We start from the raw sequence: 20230 nt of genomic DNA on the forward strand, positions 1-20230 counted from the left end.
GTAAGAGAAAGATTAGTGGAGCTGTCTTAAGAGAAAATTTGTTGTTTTTTTTTTTGCAGGTGTATATATATTTTATTTGTATATCTATTGTCAGTATTATATTTTATATCGATATTTCTATATAGATATACATAAAATTCTAGGTTGTTTCTGTTGCATACTAATTCTAAGAGTAAGAAACCAACAGGTATTTAAGCTAAGAGTTCTCTTACACCGCTAAGAGCAACATGAGCCACAGGAATACATACATACACCCTCAGCTGTACTGCTACATTACTTATCTCAGGAGTTTTTGAAAAGTTAATACAGAATTGAACAATCATTGTCTCGTGGACTCCAATTAGTAGCTCTTCTAAACATTACACTCTGAATTAGGCATCTACCACTTACTGTTCTGAATGCCAAACAGGAATATTCCTGAAGTTTGCTGAGATGAAGCAGGAGAATTCTGCAGCTGGTTGATAGCACCTCCTGCTGCGTTGTGAAATAAAGAAGCTTGCTGCTGTGGAGGAGAAGCAGTTCCTTGCATTCCTGCCATGCTGTTTTGGGAAGAGAACATAGGAGACTGCTGTAGCTCTTGCTGGCTCATACTGTTCTGCAAGGCAGACATGGAAGCTGAAGAGATGAAGAGGGTGACCTGCTGCTCTTGAGAACTTGGTGACCCTTGGACCAACTGAATTTGGGGCGAGTTATGGAAGATGGCTGGCTGCTGTGCTTCGGCCTGGTTGGACCCAGGGTTCTGTAGAGAAGACACTGTAGTTTGACTCTGGAATTGCATGGGCTGCTGCTCCTGGTTCATCGGCGCCATGTTCGTCTGTGGATGAAAAATGGACTGGCCTTGTTGCTCCTGATTAGTAACCGGGTTTTGGTTTGGGTTGAAAATCATGTTTTGTTTTTGAGAAGCAATGGTACTCATTGCACTTTGATTGCTGAACATCATGTTCTGCTGCTGCTGCTGCGGCTGCTCTTGAGATGGAGGACTACTCTGAATTGCAACTATCGAATGCTGGGGCTGGAAGATAGCTCCTTGTTGGTTCTGGGGGATTGAACTGGACTGGATGGAGCCCATTGACACTTGAGGCTGAAACAAACCTTGCTGAGCAGGCTGAGTCTGCGGCTGTTCTTGGGGAAGCATAGAACTCTGGATGTGAGATATCTGTGTCTGCTGCTGGAAGGAAGTTGGTTGCTCAGTGTTTGTTGCTGCCTGAAGAGGAGAAATGGAATTCGGGCTTGTAAAGAACGACATCTGTTCCTCTTGAGATGCTGGGTTGCTTATTGAACTCTGGGAAAGGAACATGTTGGCAGACTGCTGGTCTTGAGGAACTGAAGAGCTCTGTAATACGCCCATGGTGCTCTGTGAGTGGAACATTGGAGGCTGCAATTGGTCGGAGGAATTAGTACTGGTCTGGTTGTGGACAATGGAATTTGGACTGTGAAAAATGGAGCCTTGTGTTTCCTGTGGCATATTCTGAGTATCACCAATAGGATTCTGAGAATGGAAAAGCTGAGCTTGTGAGTGTGCAGACTGCTGCATAAAGTTTGCTGGCTGAATAGACATGATTTCTCCACCCTGCTGGAACAGACCACCCCCTTGTTGTTGAGCTCCACTTGCCTGAACAGACATCATGTTTTTTGTAGATGAAAAGAGATTAACTTGAGGCTGACTTTCTCCACTGTGCTGCATTTGAACCATGGTCTGAAATACAGAATTTTGTATCTGTTTACTCTGTCCTGAAGCTTCCTCTCCATCTGCAGAACTTGATGCCTGAAACATATTGGGACCATTGTTAGAGACCTGCTGCTGAGCAGTCGGAGTAGTCTCACTTCCAGAAACACCGGGAGATGAAGAGAATAATTCACACTGCATTTGCATGTCTTCGCTTGTTGACAACCCACTCATTATATGTGAAGCCTGCTGGTAAACAGGTGACTGTTGGAGGGCTCCGTTCCCTGAAGTTGTTGAAGAGAACAAATCAGACTGCATCTGCGTGGCAGCCTGGCAAATGTTTTGTTGGATTCCTATCACCATTGCTGCGGAAGTCTCCATCGCCTGCTGCTGCTGCTGTTGCTGCTGCTGCTGATTGGACAATGCATTTTCAGGCTGTGAATGAACATTTTCACCTCTTCCAGGCAAAAGGTTCTCTGGTCTGGAATGGACAGCCGTCTCTGATGAGGAAAATATCCCAGGATTTTGTATCTGACTGACTTGCTGAAAGATATCTGCATTTAGCTGATCTTGAACATCCTCATTGCTCTCTGACCCAGAAAATAGAACAGAAGATAACTGCTGTTGAGCTTCCAGTACCTGCTGCACCAAGTCAACATTTCTATTGCTGCCTGTGGCAGTGTTAGTTGGAAAATTTCCAGCTTGCAGTTGCTGTATTGTGTTCTGTAACTGACTCACACCACTTGCTGATGAGAAAATACTTGATGAAATTTGTTGCTGTAATGCCTGTGCTGGTTCTGATAGTGTAGACTGTTGTGTCTGTGATCCATCAGTTAATTGTGACAGAGTGACAACCGTGCCATCTGATTGCAAAACTTCTCTGGTTTGGGAATCTCTCGTTTGGAACTGTGCAGCTTGCTGCAATAATGTGTCACTGTTCTGCAGCTGACCTGGAGTAGAGACTGCTGAAAAGCTACCAGGCTGGGAAATGTCCTGCGTTTGGATTGTAGTTAGAGTCTCTGGATTATACACCTTCGGCTGTATTTGTTGCTGCTTTTCACTTTCAGAAGGTAAATGGGAAGCAGAAGTTGGTATGCCAGACATGCTGCTTTCCAATGTTTGCTGAGTTGGTCCGACCACCTTCGAAGCCTGAAAAGAGCAGCAATACATTAAGCCATTCACATGCTTATTCAGGTTATGCTCATCAGATTTCCACCAATCCACCATGTTCAGGAAGGACCAGATGGAAGATTTGATGGCTAGGCATCTTTCCATACATAACCAGAGGAGCAAGCAAATGACTGGGAAAACAGTGGAAATTCCACTTCAAGGCCAAGTCATAGCACAATTCGATGAAAGCAATACCAAGAAATTATTTAAAAAAAAAACCCTCACAATAATTTACTCGTTCTGTGTCACAGGACAAAAAGAACATTCATCACAGCATCACTCACTAACCAATCACTGCTGGCATGCAGGGACAAGAAAAGTTACTTTCTAAGGAAATTGTCCATTACTTTAATCATGCTGATCATGATGTGATCATATGTTTTGGCCAGACTGATCTTGGATGTGACATTTCCTGTGTGTTCCTCTTCTCCACTCTTCAGGACATGGGCTGATGAGGTTAATACTATTAAAATCAGTATCTTCAGATCACAATTAAACTTACCTTGAAGACAGGGGGAGATCGTTTTTCTGCGCTTACTTCCATTGGAGCCACATCTTCATTCTTAATCATACTGCTTGGTATAAGTGGAGTTATCAAGGCACTAGGAAGAATATTTACGTTCTCTGGGTTACAACTGGTGGCATTCACTGCTGCAGTCACAAATAAAAAGAAAAGAAGGGAAATGAAATGTGAACATCCACCATACAAAGCACGGTTTTCTAGTGGTGGCCTGCTTCCCATTTAACTTTTGAGCCCTGCCATAAGAGCTCGCATTCTCTTGTAAGATGCTAACATGCAAAGAAATCACTGCAACCATTTGGATACTTCAAGTAATCTTGGAGATTTACAGTAATATTAACGTTTTTACTTAATTCTTTATTTTTTTTGGGCCAGGACAATCATCCACCGACTGCCTGGAAGTGCAAACAAATGATTAATACATCTTTCCACAAAGTACAAATTTATTTTACTTCACTTTAGCTGCACAACTACTCTATTTTTTTAAATGTCTGTTTTCAGACAAGTGCATGAACAGAACACTCAATGAGTTCAGACAGTATTTTTATTCTGTTAAAGGACTAGCCAAGTGAAAACTTGATATATCTGCGTGCCAGCTCTCTATCAAGAGCAAGCTGTTGTTTTGCCTTTACAGTGCCTGTATTTTTTTCTTTTTGAAGTAAAAAGGTGTCTCTTCTTGAAATGAATTAGATCTCTTCAGTTTTGATTTTTCCTGATCCAGGTAAAAAAAACACATTACATAACATATCTGAGATCTTTGCTGTAAGTAAAATTAGCTTCCTTGATTTAAAATACTGCTGAAAGTGTTTGAGCTTAAAACGAACCAATGGAAAAACCTATAAAAATACATATAGATCTGTGGGTTTTAAGTAAATTAAAGAATTCTCTTCAACATACAGTAAGAAATCTCCATGCCTTAAACAGATTTAAATCTTACAATAACATGGCAGTAAAATTTCTGCAAATTTGTATCAACAGTATGCTATGTCCTTGGTCACAGTCCTTGTGTGCTTATTCTATGTACAACCAACATTCTCTCCTGAAATGTTATTTTTTGTCTTCGGCAATAAATTCTCAGCCATCAGTATGCCAACAGTCGTCAGTACACAAAGAGCCAAATAAACTCTTTCCCTCCTCCTACTAACTCGCATATTTGGAACAGCCCCAAAATACAGGCCACGTGATGTGACGTGCTGGGCTTGGGCTGTACTTCTGGCAGGGACTGCAATTTGAGTGAAAAACTCAACTACGCCAACTTCAGGATGGCCAGGCATACACAGCGGTCAGTATTTTTCTATACCTTAGTCACAACTGACAATTTTTTCTCGTTTACATGCTTAATCCTGTCATGTTAAACAGAAATGATAAAAATTTACATATAAATAATTAAAAAATCCTGATGCTACACAGGTTAGTAATGGTGTGTTGGTTCACAGTGACACACCTGGTTGGAAGGATGAGAAAAAGAAATGAGATTAAGAATGAAAAAGGAATGAAAGAATGAAAGAAAAAGGTCCTGTGCAGGACCTTGGCAACTGTTTATTCTATTTGTCCAGGGCTGCAGTAAATGATGCCACCTAAACTATGAATTCTATGATGTTGCTCCCAGTGAAGAGAAACTGGAAAAAAGCAGCATCCCAGTGGATCCCACCTGCTCTTTATCATTTCAGAAGAGTGGTGAAGGATAACCTGGGACTTATGCAGAGACAATGTACATAACGCAGACAAAATTGCCTGACCTCAGGTTCGCATTCAGCCTGAAGCAGAATAGGAACAGGAATGAGTCGACCAAAAAGCTAGCTAGCAGAAAATCCACACAAGAAAATTAAGTTTCTACCACAAATTAAATACAAGGACACACACCAATACGAAGAGCACACTGTTCTTATGAAGAGCAGATGTTCTCCTGAAGCAGTTGGTATCTTGCCTTGGCTAAGCCTCCACACTAGATTAGATACATGTCAGGCTTGCCCTGATACATCAGTTATTATTATCCTTATCTTTTTAATCTTGCTACTAAGAAGTTTTACCAGTACTTTTATCAGCTTGCTTCAATGCCCTACATGTTTTTGCAAATTTCTCCCTGAATATTCTCTGCAGGTTTAAACTCATCGTATCTTGTATTATCCTCCCGAACAAGTTGTAAAGTCAACTTGTAAATATATCCCCTGCCAAGGCTCAATATACAGCTATTAACTTTAAACATGAGCTTCATGATTTTAACCTGAAGCTATGGATTCCTATCAAACTTGTGATCACGTTGTTAATTTGCTTACCTTTCAACCTGCTTTCACCAGAGCAGGCTATGGAAATTTCCATTAACCTCTGTACACCTCCATAGTTTTAACAACCAACTCAGAAACATTTCCTTCCTTTATTTCAGTATAGGAAGGATCAATTCACCTCACTTAAAATCCAGGCAAACCAAAAAGCTGCTCCCTTAGAACAAAATAACAACCCTTCCGTGGACAAAATGCAAATCTCAGAATTGCACTGAAAGCAATCCTAAAATCACTGGACAGCTTCTACTCTGTCTCTGCTACTACCGTAGCTTTATATCTTTAAGGAAAAATGACAAGTATGTTAGGGTTTTTCAGTGCTGAGTTTTTATTTTTTCCCTTTCACTTTTTTTTGGGTTAAATTAACACAACATAGATTTGAAATGCTTTGTATTAACAGCCATACTAAGTTTCTCTCCTCTTCGTTTAATATTCTTGCAAAGAAAGAAGACTGAAATGCAGGGCCCAAGGCACAAAAAAACCCAAACCATTTTTAAAAAATTATTTTTGCAGAGTTTCTGCTCTGCACTATCTCACGTTACAATATACTTAAAGAAATATGGTTATGAAGCAAAATATTCTGGATTTGAAATCAAACATTAGTGTAAGAATATGGCCAGATTTTATGAGTACATATTTATCCCCACAGCACAGCTGATTCATTCCTGCAAAATTTGAGTAGGAATTTATAGTTAAATTATTAACAATAATGATAAGAATCAATTTAGTACCTTTTATAGCCTCTTCAAAAGAACAATGTTGGGCTGGGCTGGAGATTTCCTTCTTCACTTTAACATTCAGGGTACCAGCTGCTGAGGGAAAACACATTGAAAACTTCCTTATGCTAAAACAGCAAACAAGCAAAAAAATCCCAAACTCAAAGCAAACTAAAACAGTTACTTATACCTTGAAGTAACTAAAGCTCTTTGAAAACCACAGAAACAACCTTTTTTGTGAATACACCAGTAATTCTAATGCCCACAATATCATTCATTTTCACTTCCAAAAACGAAAAAGCCCGTCAGCTACTGCACCGTACATTGTCATACAGATAAATAAATACAAATACACGATGCAGTCAAACTGCAGCATTCCTTGGGATAAAGCTTGGTGCTAGTTTTTCTTGTATTTGGTGCACTGTATGTAGCTTATCTACTATTTTTCCTTACTTTCCTAGTAGAAATGCCTAAGAACAGCAGCCTACATGCAACTGAAACTTGAGCTACTTGTCACATAAATGAATAATGAAATCTAAGGGCTTGGCTCTCCTTGGCAGAGCAAATCTCAACAAGAGGAGTTCAAAAACATCCGTATTACCTAACATTTATATTATTTACGGTCTAGACACTATGCAACCAGGAACAAAAGGTTTAGCAGGTAAAACTGTCCGTTCCTTCCCCCCGTTTCCTATTTTACATACATGTATCTGGAGTGTATGTAAATGGCTGCACATCGTGTGATCGGCCAGCGTTGGTCACCACATAGATTCCCACAGAAACAGCTGAGGTTATTTGCTGGTCATGATATGGTGGCACCTTCACAATAAGGTGATTCTGCAATGCAAAAATAATAAAAAAATCATATTAGAAAACTTAATTCATTATTATTGATTATATCTACATCCATCAAAACACAGAAACAGCCTACTAAAACACTAGAAAAATGGGGAAACATGGTCAAGTTACAGGTTCAGCAAAGTCAGTTGGCAGCAGTTCTTGTGCTACAACAGAGATTTGAATATTCTGCCCACATGATGCTCAGGCAACTTACAGCTCAACTGAAATGTGCAGAAAGGAAAAGCATATATATAAAGTCCAGTACTTTCAACAGAAACTTATGCCTAACATGCCTGAATGAACTGCGATCCATCTGCCATAACACTGCTGGAATCAGATACCTCACTGTTCTGCTGAATCAGACCTTTGTATTCGGTGTGGACAGAGGATGCAGTCTCATGTTACACTTAAGCAGATTTAACACTGAGCAGACACCAAAAATATGCTTGCAATCATCCAAGAGTGATAGCGCTGAGTGAACTACAGGCTGTCTACTCCCCCACTACCTGTCCATCCACTGGAAAAGGAAAACACAAAGCAAAGGAAAATGGAGCACTGCCCTCAGAGGTGGGAGCACATCTGTCAGGCATCGTGTACATTCAATAACTTCTCTAATTTCAGTCTGATAATCCATAAAGACACTCATTTATATGAAAAAGAATGAATACATATTCTGAAAAACATCTCAAAGTGGACCCAAAATTCAGCTGAGTGTAAAGACTGTGGTGTACACACAATATATTCCCACCCAATAGCAATCTCATAGGAAAGATACTAGAAAAAAACTGTATTAGGCCTTTTCATTAAATTGCACGTGAGGGCAAATGCTCACCCACAAAGTTCATATACCACACTCCTCCTGTGGTATCTACGTTCCCAATTAGAAACTGAACAATTCTACTTGCATAGACCTGACTGACAACAACGATAGCCTACCAGACTCACTGCAGAACTCATCTGAAGTGTTATTTATAGAAATGCACAGGAAGAGGGGAAGGCTCTAACAATTTTCCTTCGGAAGAGTCAGAACTAGTCAGCCACCGGGTAAATCAGGAAGCCTGTAACACCACCTTTTATTTTCAATAGAACTGCAGGTTGTATTGTCTAAGTGGCTTTAATGTAGCTTCTGTTTCAAAGATGACACTTCTGGACATCAGATTTTAAAGCCTGATCTTCACAAAAGTGCTACTTTCATGCTGGAATAGCATGTTGCCTTATTCCAGCTGACACAAGGCTATACAAGAAGTACTTCTGCACACTACCTGGGGATGCTTTACTTCAGACAGGTTTTAATTAGAATCTGTGCATGGCAGCTTCCAAAGTACACATTGATCAGTAATACACACAGAATGTCACTCATCCAAAAAGTTCAGCCGGGCCGGCTGCCAACTGCCTCCTACCTCTTTTCTTCCACACAGCAGTTCTAGACCAGTTTAGGCACTTAATGAACACATTGCTTTTTTGTTCTATTTTTTAATAAACTGAAAAACAGTATCATGTAAAAAAAAAAAAGTACAGGTCCAACAGAATCTCATCTCTCATCTTTGGAAAGAGCGATGGACTGCAAAATAACAATCCCAAAAGAGAAGCTTGCTACTAGCAGAGAGGATGTCCCTTTAGAGAAGAAGTGTTTATTATCAGTTTAAAACAAAACTAGAAAAGTCTTTTTTTCCCTTTTCCTTCCTCAATAGCACTGACTGAAAACAAAAACACTGGGTACATTTTCCATCTCTAATCAACGTGAGCCCCACACATGGTATTTTTAGCACAAATGAAATCTTTCTGAACTCTTTTTCCTTGCATTTTATGCATACTACTTTGCATTTTATGCATGGTGAGCCATTGCTCCTGGCCCACAGTTGCCAAGACACTGATCTAAAACCTAACTATCAGATCTTGATGATATCAAAAAGGAGTATTTTCCGGTATTTATAAAAGAGCAAAATAGTAATTTAGAAAAACAAAATAAAAGTAATAATCAGAAGTACCTGATGAAATAATTCCATGTCTATTTCAGCTTCTGCCTTCCAAGAATTTTCATCTAAATGAAAGTTAAAAAGCATAATTTATTGCATATCCATATAAAGCAATTTATTTTAGTGCCTTTGATTCAGCTTCTCAGTTTGCTCCCTACAGCTAAACTGTATGAAACAACATAAACCCAAACATGCTCTCTTCATCACCCCAAGCTGGTATCGCTTTCACACTAACCAGAAACGTTCTCTTGGAAAATCACTTTTGTTCCTTTTAGAAAGTTCTTGCCAATCAGAAAAACTTCCTCTTCACCCTTCACCGAACAACTGTGCAGACTTTTCTTTAGGATCTCTGGAACTCCTGCTGGTTGAGCTGCAATTGAAAAAACACATAGCTTGAAATCCAAGAAAATATTAACATCCAAAACAAAGAGCTTTCACTGACAGGATTACAACTTACTTCTGTCACTTACAGGAAAGAATAAAATAATTCCTAAATGTCTTCCTTTGCTTTATGATTTGTGACAAAAAAAAAAGTATATATATATATGCATATATTTCTCACTTCTTTGCTAAATGTAACAACGTAAATGCATAAAATCAGAGAATACCACCATTAAAAAAAAAAAAAAAACACTGAAAAGAACAATTTAGCAAAAAATGTCAGGAGGAAGAAAAAAATGAGGGACAGGAACACCTCAAGCTGATCTTTCAAGAAGACCACCCCAAAATGTCAAAATAATGCCTAAAGCATAAAACGTGGCCAAAGAGAGCAGGAGAGCCTGCCTGTGCATCAGCAGTGACATTCCTTTGGTTGGGCAAAGGGATTCTTGGTGAGAGCAGTGCACTGGGAGACTCAGGCTGCACATGCAGCACAGCTGCTAATCAGCCTGTAGCTGAATATAAAACCATATAAATACCTATGGATACATATAGAATCATATAAATGTTATATATATAATTGCCTGCTGCCCACAGCACTGTGGTATCTGATGTGCTTTTAATCATCCCCTTACAATCTGTCCTTTCACTGGCAGCAAAGCTGCAGTTTCTGAGGAGTTGAATAGGAGCCCTGATACAACAGGTATTGACTGTTAAAAAAATATCAAGAAAAGCAGCCTCAGATGTACCATGGCCTCCTCTGATTTCATTTTCCATGGTGTTCATTGCAACCTGAACAGTCAATGCAGCCATCTGTGCTCAGTGCTAAACAGAGCATTTTAATAAATAGCTATAAAAGGTTTCATTCTTCCACTGAACCAGAACAGATCCCCCCTCTGGGCTCAATGCACTCCCACATCTGGGACGAGCCATGCTGAGTAACTTATTACAAGTAATTTCTATCACTGAAAGCTGGCAGATGAAAGTGACAGTACAGAAGGGATTAAAACCTGTATCAAAAAAGTCATTATCAGTTCAAAGCAATCATGACACAAGTTCTCGTCTCTTGAAAGGCAAAAAATCACTTAATAAGAGATTAGGCAATTTGTAACTACTTTTAAATACTAGTCAGCCATTCAACACCCCCCTCCAAATAAAAATAACCCATCCGATTTTAGCCACAGCAACTCAAATGATCACAGACCAACATTGTGGTCCCACCACACTTCAATCACACTGAAATCCAGAGTCCTCTAATAGCAAACCTTTTATTTTGATACTTACTGCACAGAATTGGGGAAGAAGGCGTCTGGAGAGTCAAAGTTGAACCATCTTTGCGAGTGATGTTAACACGAAATACCAGCCTGGCACGTGTGCTTTTTTTCTTGGAACCAGCAATCCCTATCCTAGCTTCAACATCAGCATTTCTCAGCTTCAGTATTCCCACACAATCAACCCTAATGACACAAAGTAGTTGAGAGTTTAATAGAGTTTAATAAATTCATCCTCTTTTAAAATATTTTGACTAATCGATTAAACAAGCCACAAAAAAGTCAGAACTCTTGAAGTAGAAATATTATTAGATTAGTCACATGAAATCTCTGCATAACCTCTCATTATATAGTCCTGCCCTCGATTCATCCCTACTTAATTTGGATGCTGAATCATAGGAGGAAGGAATGTGAAAGAACTATGAATAAAAAAGAAAACGCAACATAACAAAATTATTCTGGTAAGCATTCAATTATCACTACAGATCTTTATTCTTCCATTCCTCTGCGTTTGCAGGGTTACTACTACAAAACGTTCTGGACAACAGCTAGGGAATGGAGATAAGTGTGATAAGGGAATTAATCACACTTAAGAAGCAGACACTGCAAATTGAAGAAATGCTTCTGTTGACATCAAGACAAGTTTCTTAAGAAGTGACAGCTTTCAAGCACAACCACATATTGCTTTGAAAGGAAAAAAAAAAAAGAAAAAAGACATTCTACTGAAAAACATACTTGAGAAGATCACGCCTTTTCTATAACTTAAAATACATGTGAAAAGCTTTTAGGGGAATCACTTCTATCTGAAATTTCTTGTGAGATCTACACAGACACAAGAGGCCATTTGCTCAAAAATCTGCTACACTTGACAAGGGTCACTGGACTGGGTTTATCCCTTTCGAGCAACAGCCATATACTGTTTAAACGCATCTGAAAACCTGTTGTATCCAAGACGTTGTCTATATTTGACCAGATTGCTCTGTGAAGATAGGAAAGCACTAGGCTTTCATGACAAAGGACTGTCTGATAGGAATGGCAGTAATGGAACAAAGACAGATGAGAAACCTCAGAATTTAGCCTCCAAAATCCCCAACCTTTCTGGGCCCTAAAAGGATCTGAAGATCCCAGTGTTCGCCTTCCCTCTCTTCTGATTAGCCATTTCATACTTGCTAAGAGAGACAACCAATGGAAGCAGTGACATCGTAATTCAGGTAATGCTTGAATATGTTCATTATTCTTTAAACAGTACATGAACATGGATTTAGAAGTTTATTATTCATGCAGCTTCACTAAGAGCCTGACTTGCTGAGATACTAAACAACCCAACTGAAAGAGGAAGGCCAGTTTCTGAAAATAAGCTAATAAAGTAAAATATATAATTGAAATAGCTACTCACGCGAGTGTCATATTGTTGCTAGGGTCCAGTCCAACCTCAATAACAGTAGTCCCCTCGATATCCACTTCTTTACAGGGAGTAGTGTTTCGCCCAGTAACTCTGCAGGCCTGGTAGAACCCGTGTGGTTTCACTCGACCAGAGTCATTGCCTACGAATACTTGCAGCACCACCGGCTCGTTGTGACCTTCCAGCTGAAACACAGCAGCACAAATCATATTTTGACTGACCAGCAATGCCTTTTAATTAAAATCAGGAATATTTTATGCAGCTGAACTTGAAGCAAACCTGCTCCTAGTGTTGCTGGAAACAATCCTCAGGGAAGCATTTTTTTTTTTAAATCTAGTTTATAAACAAAAGGTAATTGATGTTTTTAACCTATTGTCATTTGCTCATCTACTAAAAGACAAATAAGTCATTTAACACATGGTTGAAATGAATATATATACACATATATATAGTTAATTTTGGAGTTCTTAGCTGGTTTGCAAAAAAATTAAAACTACTGCTAAGATCACAGTATGCCCCTCACGTCCAAAAGGAGCCACTAAGTTACAGCATGTAGGTGGGATTCTAGGAAGTATGAAACCAAGCAAAAAAACAAAAAACTCTTGGCCTTTGTGTACTTGTTGTGTGGTTGTTTTTTTTTTCCCTACCCTCAGCTCAGATTTCCTGAAGATCCACTGACTCATTTTGACTGTCCAACTCAATTAGACTTATGTATGCAGGGTAGGAACTCGTCTGCCTACTGGTAAAGCAAGCTTGGGCTTCCAGGCATTCAGTAACATGAAACTCTTCCAAACAGAAAATTTTCTCTGACGGGTGCTAAAAAGAACTGGAAAAGGAATTAAAAGGAAGTTCAGATGAACAAAGGCCCATTAAGAAAATCCACATAAATGAGCACTAAATCACCATAGCAACAGGAGAGCATGAATGGATTCTTTTCTTAGGAAACTTTACTGGACTTCTGCATTACTGAAGGGGACTGAGTAAAGTGTTGGAGATGCTTGTAGTGCTGTTGAACTGGACTTCAGAGATAAGTATATTTCTATACTCTGCACAAATTATTAAGGCTTGCATTGAAAACAAGTGGTCCTTTGTCGACCTGAAAAATCAGCCTGATCTGAACTGCTTTGCTGCTTTCTCAAAGTAGAGTAACTAAGATAAAGTATTAGAGGCAATGTTTTTGTTTGTTTGTTTGTTTTTTGGTATGGTAACAAAAACGTGGTTGTCTGCTTGCTTTGCCTGCTGGCCAGAATCCTCGCAGTACAGCCAGGATGCTATTTGCCTTATTTCCAAGGAGCACGCAATGCTGGCCTGTATTCATTTTGGTGCCCACTGTCACAATCATACTGCCATCAATGCAACTTCTGTGATACCTGACATCAGTTCTTCTGCTTCTCTCCAAGTACAGCATTACAGCAGGACCCTGCAAATTCACATTCTGTACATCAGCAGACAGACTGTGAATGTTCTCCCTCTTGAGCAGGAATACGAAAGACCTGTGACCTCATCACAGATGAGGTATCATTGCCTTGACATAACATTTCCTGCCTCCTGTAATTGTGTGATGCAGACAGATGTCTTGGTATCCGCAAGAAGAGAGACAGTACAGTTCTACAGCCTTTGCAGTGAAGAGATTGCAAGTTCTCCTCCCCTTCCTCTAAAAGTAGAAATTTGAGGTCTTATCAGAACTGAACCAGTTCCCATTCTGCTAAAGTATGGCTTGGAAAGGAATCCCCGTATCACCCGAAACTAAACAGCCTACCTTTACAGTTGGAAAACCTTGCTGTGTCCGGTCTTTCACCGAGCCTCGGCTGCCTTCAGTCAGGTAACGAGCCCTGTGCTGGGTTTCCGGCTGTACCACTATCTTCAGCTCCTTCCCCTCACTTTTAGTTGGATACTGACCACACAACATTGGGGTCTTCTTCCCTCCAGCTCCTTTCTGGCTCTCTGGTGCTCTGAGAAGTCAAAGCAGACCATTAAAGATGTTATAAGCAGCTCCTCAATGAAAACAAATGAAATCACAGCAAAGCTACAAAAGTAAGGAGTGTGTATTAATGCACAGAAGATGCACGGTTGAGAGCAAACATGGGAATTCTCTTTCTGACAGAGAAGGAAACCTGCAGGATGAAGAGGAATGGTGCTTCCCTGCCTCTTCCATCCAGTGCAACTGCTTTTCATAGAGTAAACATAAAGGAAGGGAAAAGCAATTAGCATTAAACTGCATTAACAAATTGAAGGCTTATAACCTGCTGTTCTCAAAGTATACAATATGGCTTGGCATTATTGGAATAAACTGCTTCACTTCTGTTAAAAATATATGTATGTACACACACATGCCAAATGGATTTAAGGTTAAATGATGCTTCTTTAAACAGGAAAACAGCCTCATGCCTGTCTCCTCCTGAACATGTACATCCATGCAAACTCAAATACCAGTTTCTGTCAAAATTCATAAATTTATGTTAAAAACAGATTTGTTCTTGTAAAAGGCTCTGACAAAATTGCACAAATTTTAGAGCTGCAGTATATGCAAGAAGACTCTTTCCTTCCAGGTGCACACCTCAAGATGTACTGTACTTGTGATCAGTTCCATAATTAAAAGCTGAATAAAGAAGCCCTCCAAAGTATAGCGTTACGTGGTCAATTCTTTAAAGCACAAGGGAAGGTAACGTTTGATGTTGTACAGAGCAGGTTTCTGTAATTATCCTGAGGTCCATCAAACCCATCTAACATTAACAAATGTAAACATGTCACAGCAAACAGGACAGGCAGAAAGAGCTCAATGTGCTTATGCAGAACGTAAATTCATTATTTTTCTTTTTGAACTACCAGAAAGTAGCTTTTAACCGTTAAAGACTGAAAAAAAAAGCAGTTTTAAATCACAGTTGTGATCTGCTAAAAAACAAAACAAAACAAAAAAGAATCCTGTTTCAATGTGCAACATGCAGAACTTCTCCAGGTCCCAGCTGCCATGCTCTGACTTCCACTAAACCTTCCAAAGTTTTAACCCAAGTAACACAGAGCTGTGGTGTATGTTGGTGAGCTGTTATGAGGTTCGTGCTGTGCTTGAATTTCATTTTTCTCCCTGTTCCTGAGGGCTACCCGTGTCAGCACCCAGCGAGCCTACTGCTCACACTGCTCGCGGCCTCAGGCTCATCTCACAGCCACGTAGCAGCACTGGGGCAGTCTGAGGTTATAAAACCTGCACTAACCATGTCACGAAGTCCTGAATCCTCAGCCATAGTCAAGGTTAACAGGCTGGTTGAGAAAAAAAAAAAAAAAAAGCCATGTAAAAATATGCCGTATTTTAGGAAAATAGAAGGGAGATGTCTTCTTCAACTAGCACATACAAACCTGCGATACACTCAATAAATGCAATTACCACCTTGATGCTCTTTGCTTCTGTACAAGTCAAGCAAAAGCAGTGCTTGAATTTAGGCCTGTTAGGTTATCGCTTTCCCTGTTCTTCCTGTCAGGACATTACTCCAACGGCCCAGTAATTAAGAGGAATACATTTACAAACTTTCAGTCCATGCCTTCTCTTTGTTCATATTCAGAATTTTAAATGACTTGACTGAAGTCTATCAGCATCCCACAGGGGATCTGAAAAGGAATTGCAAGGAGCAACTTCAGCCACAACCACACAGCCCCGGTACTCAGACCCGGTACTCAGTCCCGTGCTTCCTTCGCCTCAACCAGGCAGGCTGAGACTGCAATTTCACTGAATTAACGCAGCAGGTGGGTTGCATATTCTGACCTCCTCATACTTGGGAATTGCAGTTACGTAAATTAATATGGAGGACTCAAGTACAAAATTTTGAAGGGTAAAGTCAGAGAGGCATCCATTAAAATGAAATTCCCTTTTAACACTCCAAATACAGTTTTACCAGAGGGACATTGACGCTTTGGCCTCTCCAGCACATCCTTCTGCTTTCCTGAAAGTACTTCACTCTTAAAACCCAAGTCCATTGTCAACACACTGACATTTTACACATATTTATCTAAAGAGATGACACCTAAAAACTATTTGGAAAATCTTCCCTTCAGAAACTTGAGGTAATTGTTATTTTCAGTCAGATTAGATGAACATTAATTTTAAAGACTTCACCCGAATTTCTCAGTGCTTCCTTCTCAAGTTATGAGGATTTATCATTTACACATCCTTCTAATTTAGTCAAAATATAATCCAAGTAGCCATGCCCATACAAATAGTAAAAATATTTCTCTCACACACACCCCTTTATTTATTAGCTTAATTGTTACCAGACAATGTCTCCTCAAAGCCAGCACTTCCTTTCTAGAACAGAAACTCAAATGGCAAAACCCATGATTCTATTAAAAGAGATTTCATGAGTTAACTTTTGTCTGGTCCTGCAATGCATCGCGGCTGTTCCAAGTGGAGGCTTGAAAGTGAAAGCGAGACCAAGCATGACTGAAAGCTGAGAATCTTTGCTCTAAATCAATTCATCTGTTTTTAAAAGGCTTTCAGAAATGCTAAGGGTTTCCACACGAATAAATTCTTTTTTCTATCTCTGAAAGCCAACTACAAGTCTCTTTTAAGACAAACTATTTCCGCTTCACAAATTACCAAGTGTTCTTTCCTTGCTTTTTTCTTAAAGCCAGAAGTGAATGACCTTGCTTGGCTGAACTCCATCAGGCTGCAAAATTTAACAAAAATTTAAGTGACGCTACCATAACTTGGTGTGGTCTGTAATCTAGAGTTGTAACACTGAATTTCTATATTCTAACTACAGAACTAGCTTTTCTAATATCTTAGATATTTCTTATTGCAAAGCTCTTATTTAAAAGGACAATTCTATTACATAGGATTTTGCTGTCGTTCAATCTAGCCTGTATATGAGACATTACACAAACGCTTATCTAACCCTGTGTTCATCGAATCCTAACGCCAGCGCTGCACCGTTCATTGTTCATTGTGCCCCTGATATTTTGGGGAGTATTATAATCTTGTGATGTTTTAGATTGAGACCACATATACTGTTCCCAAGTTTACTAGATCTCCCATTTATGTCCAGAATCACAGAATTCTTGCCTCCCAATAGTTTCCTCCCTTTGTAACTGAGGGACTGAACTCCTTTGTGCTTGCTGGAAGCAGCTTCCTCGTTCCAAGCAAACATGTTAGTTTGCTTCCTAGGTTTTACCCAGAACAAATGCTTTACATCATTAAAATTTTCAGCTGCCAAAATAAGAGATGCTGGACAACTTCGGTCAAGCTTAGAGCATTTGCTGTAAAGACAATTAAAACAAAAGATGAAGAAATAAAAACCCACCCAATTGTTGCTGTACAGGTTTGAGGGGAGGAGCAGGGATAGTACCAACTCTTTGTTACCAGCTAGCTCCATCTTTCCAAATGAGGTCCCTAATCGAGCAGGAAGCAGCAGCACACTCTGGAGAGTTTCTCAGAATCACCTCACAGTGAAATTTTAAGTATGGAACTGCAATGACCCTGGGAATACAGACTCCAGGCTCTTTCCCTTTGGAATATGAGACATTCATACATCTCATTAGGCAAATTTTAATATTCACCATTACTGTGATTAATATCTGAACATACTACAAGCACATACATAAAAAATGAAACAAAATAGCCCCCCCAAAAGAAAATAACCAAATCTATCCATTTGACCACCTTAAGAGTACTAAAAAAGCCAGAAGTTAAAAAATAAAATACAAAAATACATATAACCACGCTACTATAAACTGATGGGTATTTTCTCTTCAAGCAGCTACTGAAATGCATTTAGTGAACAGTGTGAAGTGGGAGAGATGAGAGACCACCACCCAGGCGTGCCCACACACAGACACACGCATGCACACAACCCAGAAGCACAGAGAGAAACAGGATTAGAGATTTATTTCTGAAAAAATCAAATACAGATGTGAATTCACAAGAAAAAACAAAATTTGGTTCACCATATAGTCTTAACATTTTTATAAAAAAGTAAAGGATGCGTTAAATGATGAGAAATCTTAACAAGCCATTAACTTCTACTCCCATCGCTCTCTCTATTTGACAAATAGAGAAAGAGACAAACAAGCAGGAAAAGTGCCTAGACTGAAATCCTCACATAAAATACTGCACAAACAGCAAGATTTAGGGTGCGTCCAGTCCACTTCTGCCTTTTTTTTTTTTTTTTAGTACAATAACGTTTCCATTGTCTTTTTATACGGGGGATTGCACAATTTTTCAGGAATCTCACTTAATAATACAGCCAAGCTCATCGATTCTGCGTCCAATTGTTACGGCAAAGTTTAGCTTTATCTTTAAAGATTAGCAAGTCTAGTGAGAACTTATCATGGGCTAGAACACAAAACGGAATGGCAGAGAAGGGGAGAGATTTATGTGAGAACCTGAGTAGAACACTTGGCGGGAAGGGAGTTTTATTAGTTTGGTTTTACATATGGCGATAGAAATTTATTAAAAAAATGCAGATACCAACCCATTTCCTGCTTTTGAGTTGCCTTTGCTGTCCGTGCTGAGCTGAGAAAGGACATAGTGAGGCGCTTTGGCACTGTCGGCATCAAATATATCCATGTTGGACTCTTCACAATCTCGGCGTTTGATCCCTGGCCTCTGCTTTGGGTTTCGTTTGCGTGATTTACGTGGCACCTCAGTGTTATCATTGTAGGAACTGGTACTCATGTTACTGAAGTTGGAGGGTGAATCCTCCATCCACATACTGCAGCTCTGTTCTGATTCCAATCCACACCCCTCATCCTGGCAGGACATCCGACTGTTGTCCAGCAAGTCCTCAGGTGGTGGCGAGATGTACAGGACTGTGTGTCTCTTCGGCGTTGACTGCTGCTGCTGGACTGTGTTACTGGTTAACTGCTTTTCACTTACCCCTCGGTTACTTACCCCCACGGCTGAGGAGCAGCTCTCCACTTGCATAGCCTTGCTGTCGGTGACTGAGGTAGAGTAAATGGTAGGACTGGAAGAGGTGGTAAAGGAGCTGCAAGCACCGCCCATGGAGGAAGAGGAAGGAGCTGAAGAAGCATCTGCGGTGTACAATTTAGAAGTAAATACAAGACACGTGGTTCTGTGTGTGCTGGCTATAGCAGTCCCATTGAAGTGAAGTGATTAATGAACCGATTTCTTTCCCCCAACGAATATTTGGAATTTGGTACGTTTTGGAATGTAAATGCTTAAAGCAGTATAGCCTAGCCAATACGGTACTTTGGAAATGTCCAAATATGACTGAATGCATTGTGCTGTAATCAACTTTTTTAAAACTTTAAGTTAATTCATAAAAATGGCTGCAAGTAAACAGAATTTTCATTGCCTCAGCTGGACTACTTATTTGTGTATAAGCCATTTCATCTAAAATAATGGAAGCCCCAATCAAAACGTTTATAATCCACATTCAGTGCCAATTAAACCATTTATTATTGGATTTTTTTGTTTTGTTTTGAAAAGACGGGACTGTGCTTAGCCACGAAATATTAAAATAAGTTTCTAACCTATGAAGCAGAGAACTACAGGTCATTTTTAATGCAGACACTCCCTGCTTCAGAGGCAAATCCTGGAATAAAAATATGAGAAAATAAATGAGAAAAGAGCTGCTGATTATTCCATCATAAATGAGAAATAAAATATAAATTCAACTGAGTTGGTAGGCAAAATGGAACTGGTATCAGTCACTACGATAGAGCTATTTATTTTGCAGGTTCAGAACAGGGTTGAAATAGCTGTATTGGTGACATACTGACCCAAAACAACATGAAGTTTCTGTAATTTGATTCAGTCTCTGAGACTCTACATCAGCCTTCTCTCACTCTTCATTAGCTGAGTCCCCTAAGCATACAGGGGCAGCCTGGGAGAGACCTCTAAAATAATTCATATTAAGCAGGGTGTATTAAACAACGTGATTGTGACCTCTCCAGAAGCCCCACAGATCAATCTGGTTTAAAATACGAAAGGCAGCTAATTGATTAAAACAAAACCCTGAAGATTTCTGAAAAGCAGCATAATCATTTCCACTGGAGAATTTTAA

The 20230-nt window shown here is 39.6% G+C and overlaps 1 protein-coding gene across 5 annotated transcripts in view; it reads right to left on the reverse strand.

Annotated features, from left to right (window-relative positions):
• NFAT5 (nuclear factor of activated T cells 5) overlaps positions 1-20230 on the reverse strand; it is a 55622-nt gene that overhangs the window by 8771 nt on the left and 26621 nt on the right. For 2 of the 5 annotated variants that reach the window (XM_072043949.1, XM_072043951.1), the window contains exons 3-12: positions 18677-19235; positions 13978-14170; positions 12213-12403; positions 10830-11002; positions 9403-9537; positions 9180-9232; positions 7056-7188; positions 6367-6444; positions 3339-3487; positions 391-2815 (exon numbers count right to left, since the gene is read on the reverse strand). In XM_072043949.1, coding sequence (XP_071900050.1) covers positions 391-2815; positions 3339-3487; positions 6367-6444; positions 7056-7188; positions 9180-9232; positions 9403-9537; positions 10830-11002; positions 12213-12403; positions 13978-14170; positions 18677-19235 — 4089 coding nt within the window. Of the gene's footprint in view, positions 1-390; positions 2816-3338; positions 3488-6366; positions 6448-7055; positions 7189-9179; positions 9233-9402; positions 9538-10829; positions 11003-12212; positions 12404-13977; positions 14171-18676; positions 19236-19697; positions 19760-20230 lie in introns of all 5 variants that reach the window. The other 3 variants (XM_072043948.1, XM_038185655.2, XM_072043952.1) reach the window with 2 other exon arrangements.

This window comes from Anas platyrhynchos, chromosome 12 (assembly GCF_047663525.1).
Source record: "Anas platyrhynchos isolate ZD024472 breed Pekin duck chromosome 12, IASCAAS_PekinDuck_T2T, whole genome shotgun sequence".
Lineage (NCBI taxonomy): Eukaryota > Metazoa > Chordata > Aves > Anseriformes > Anatidae > Anas > Anas platyrhynchos.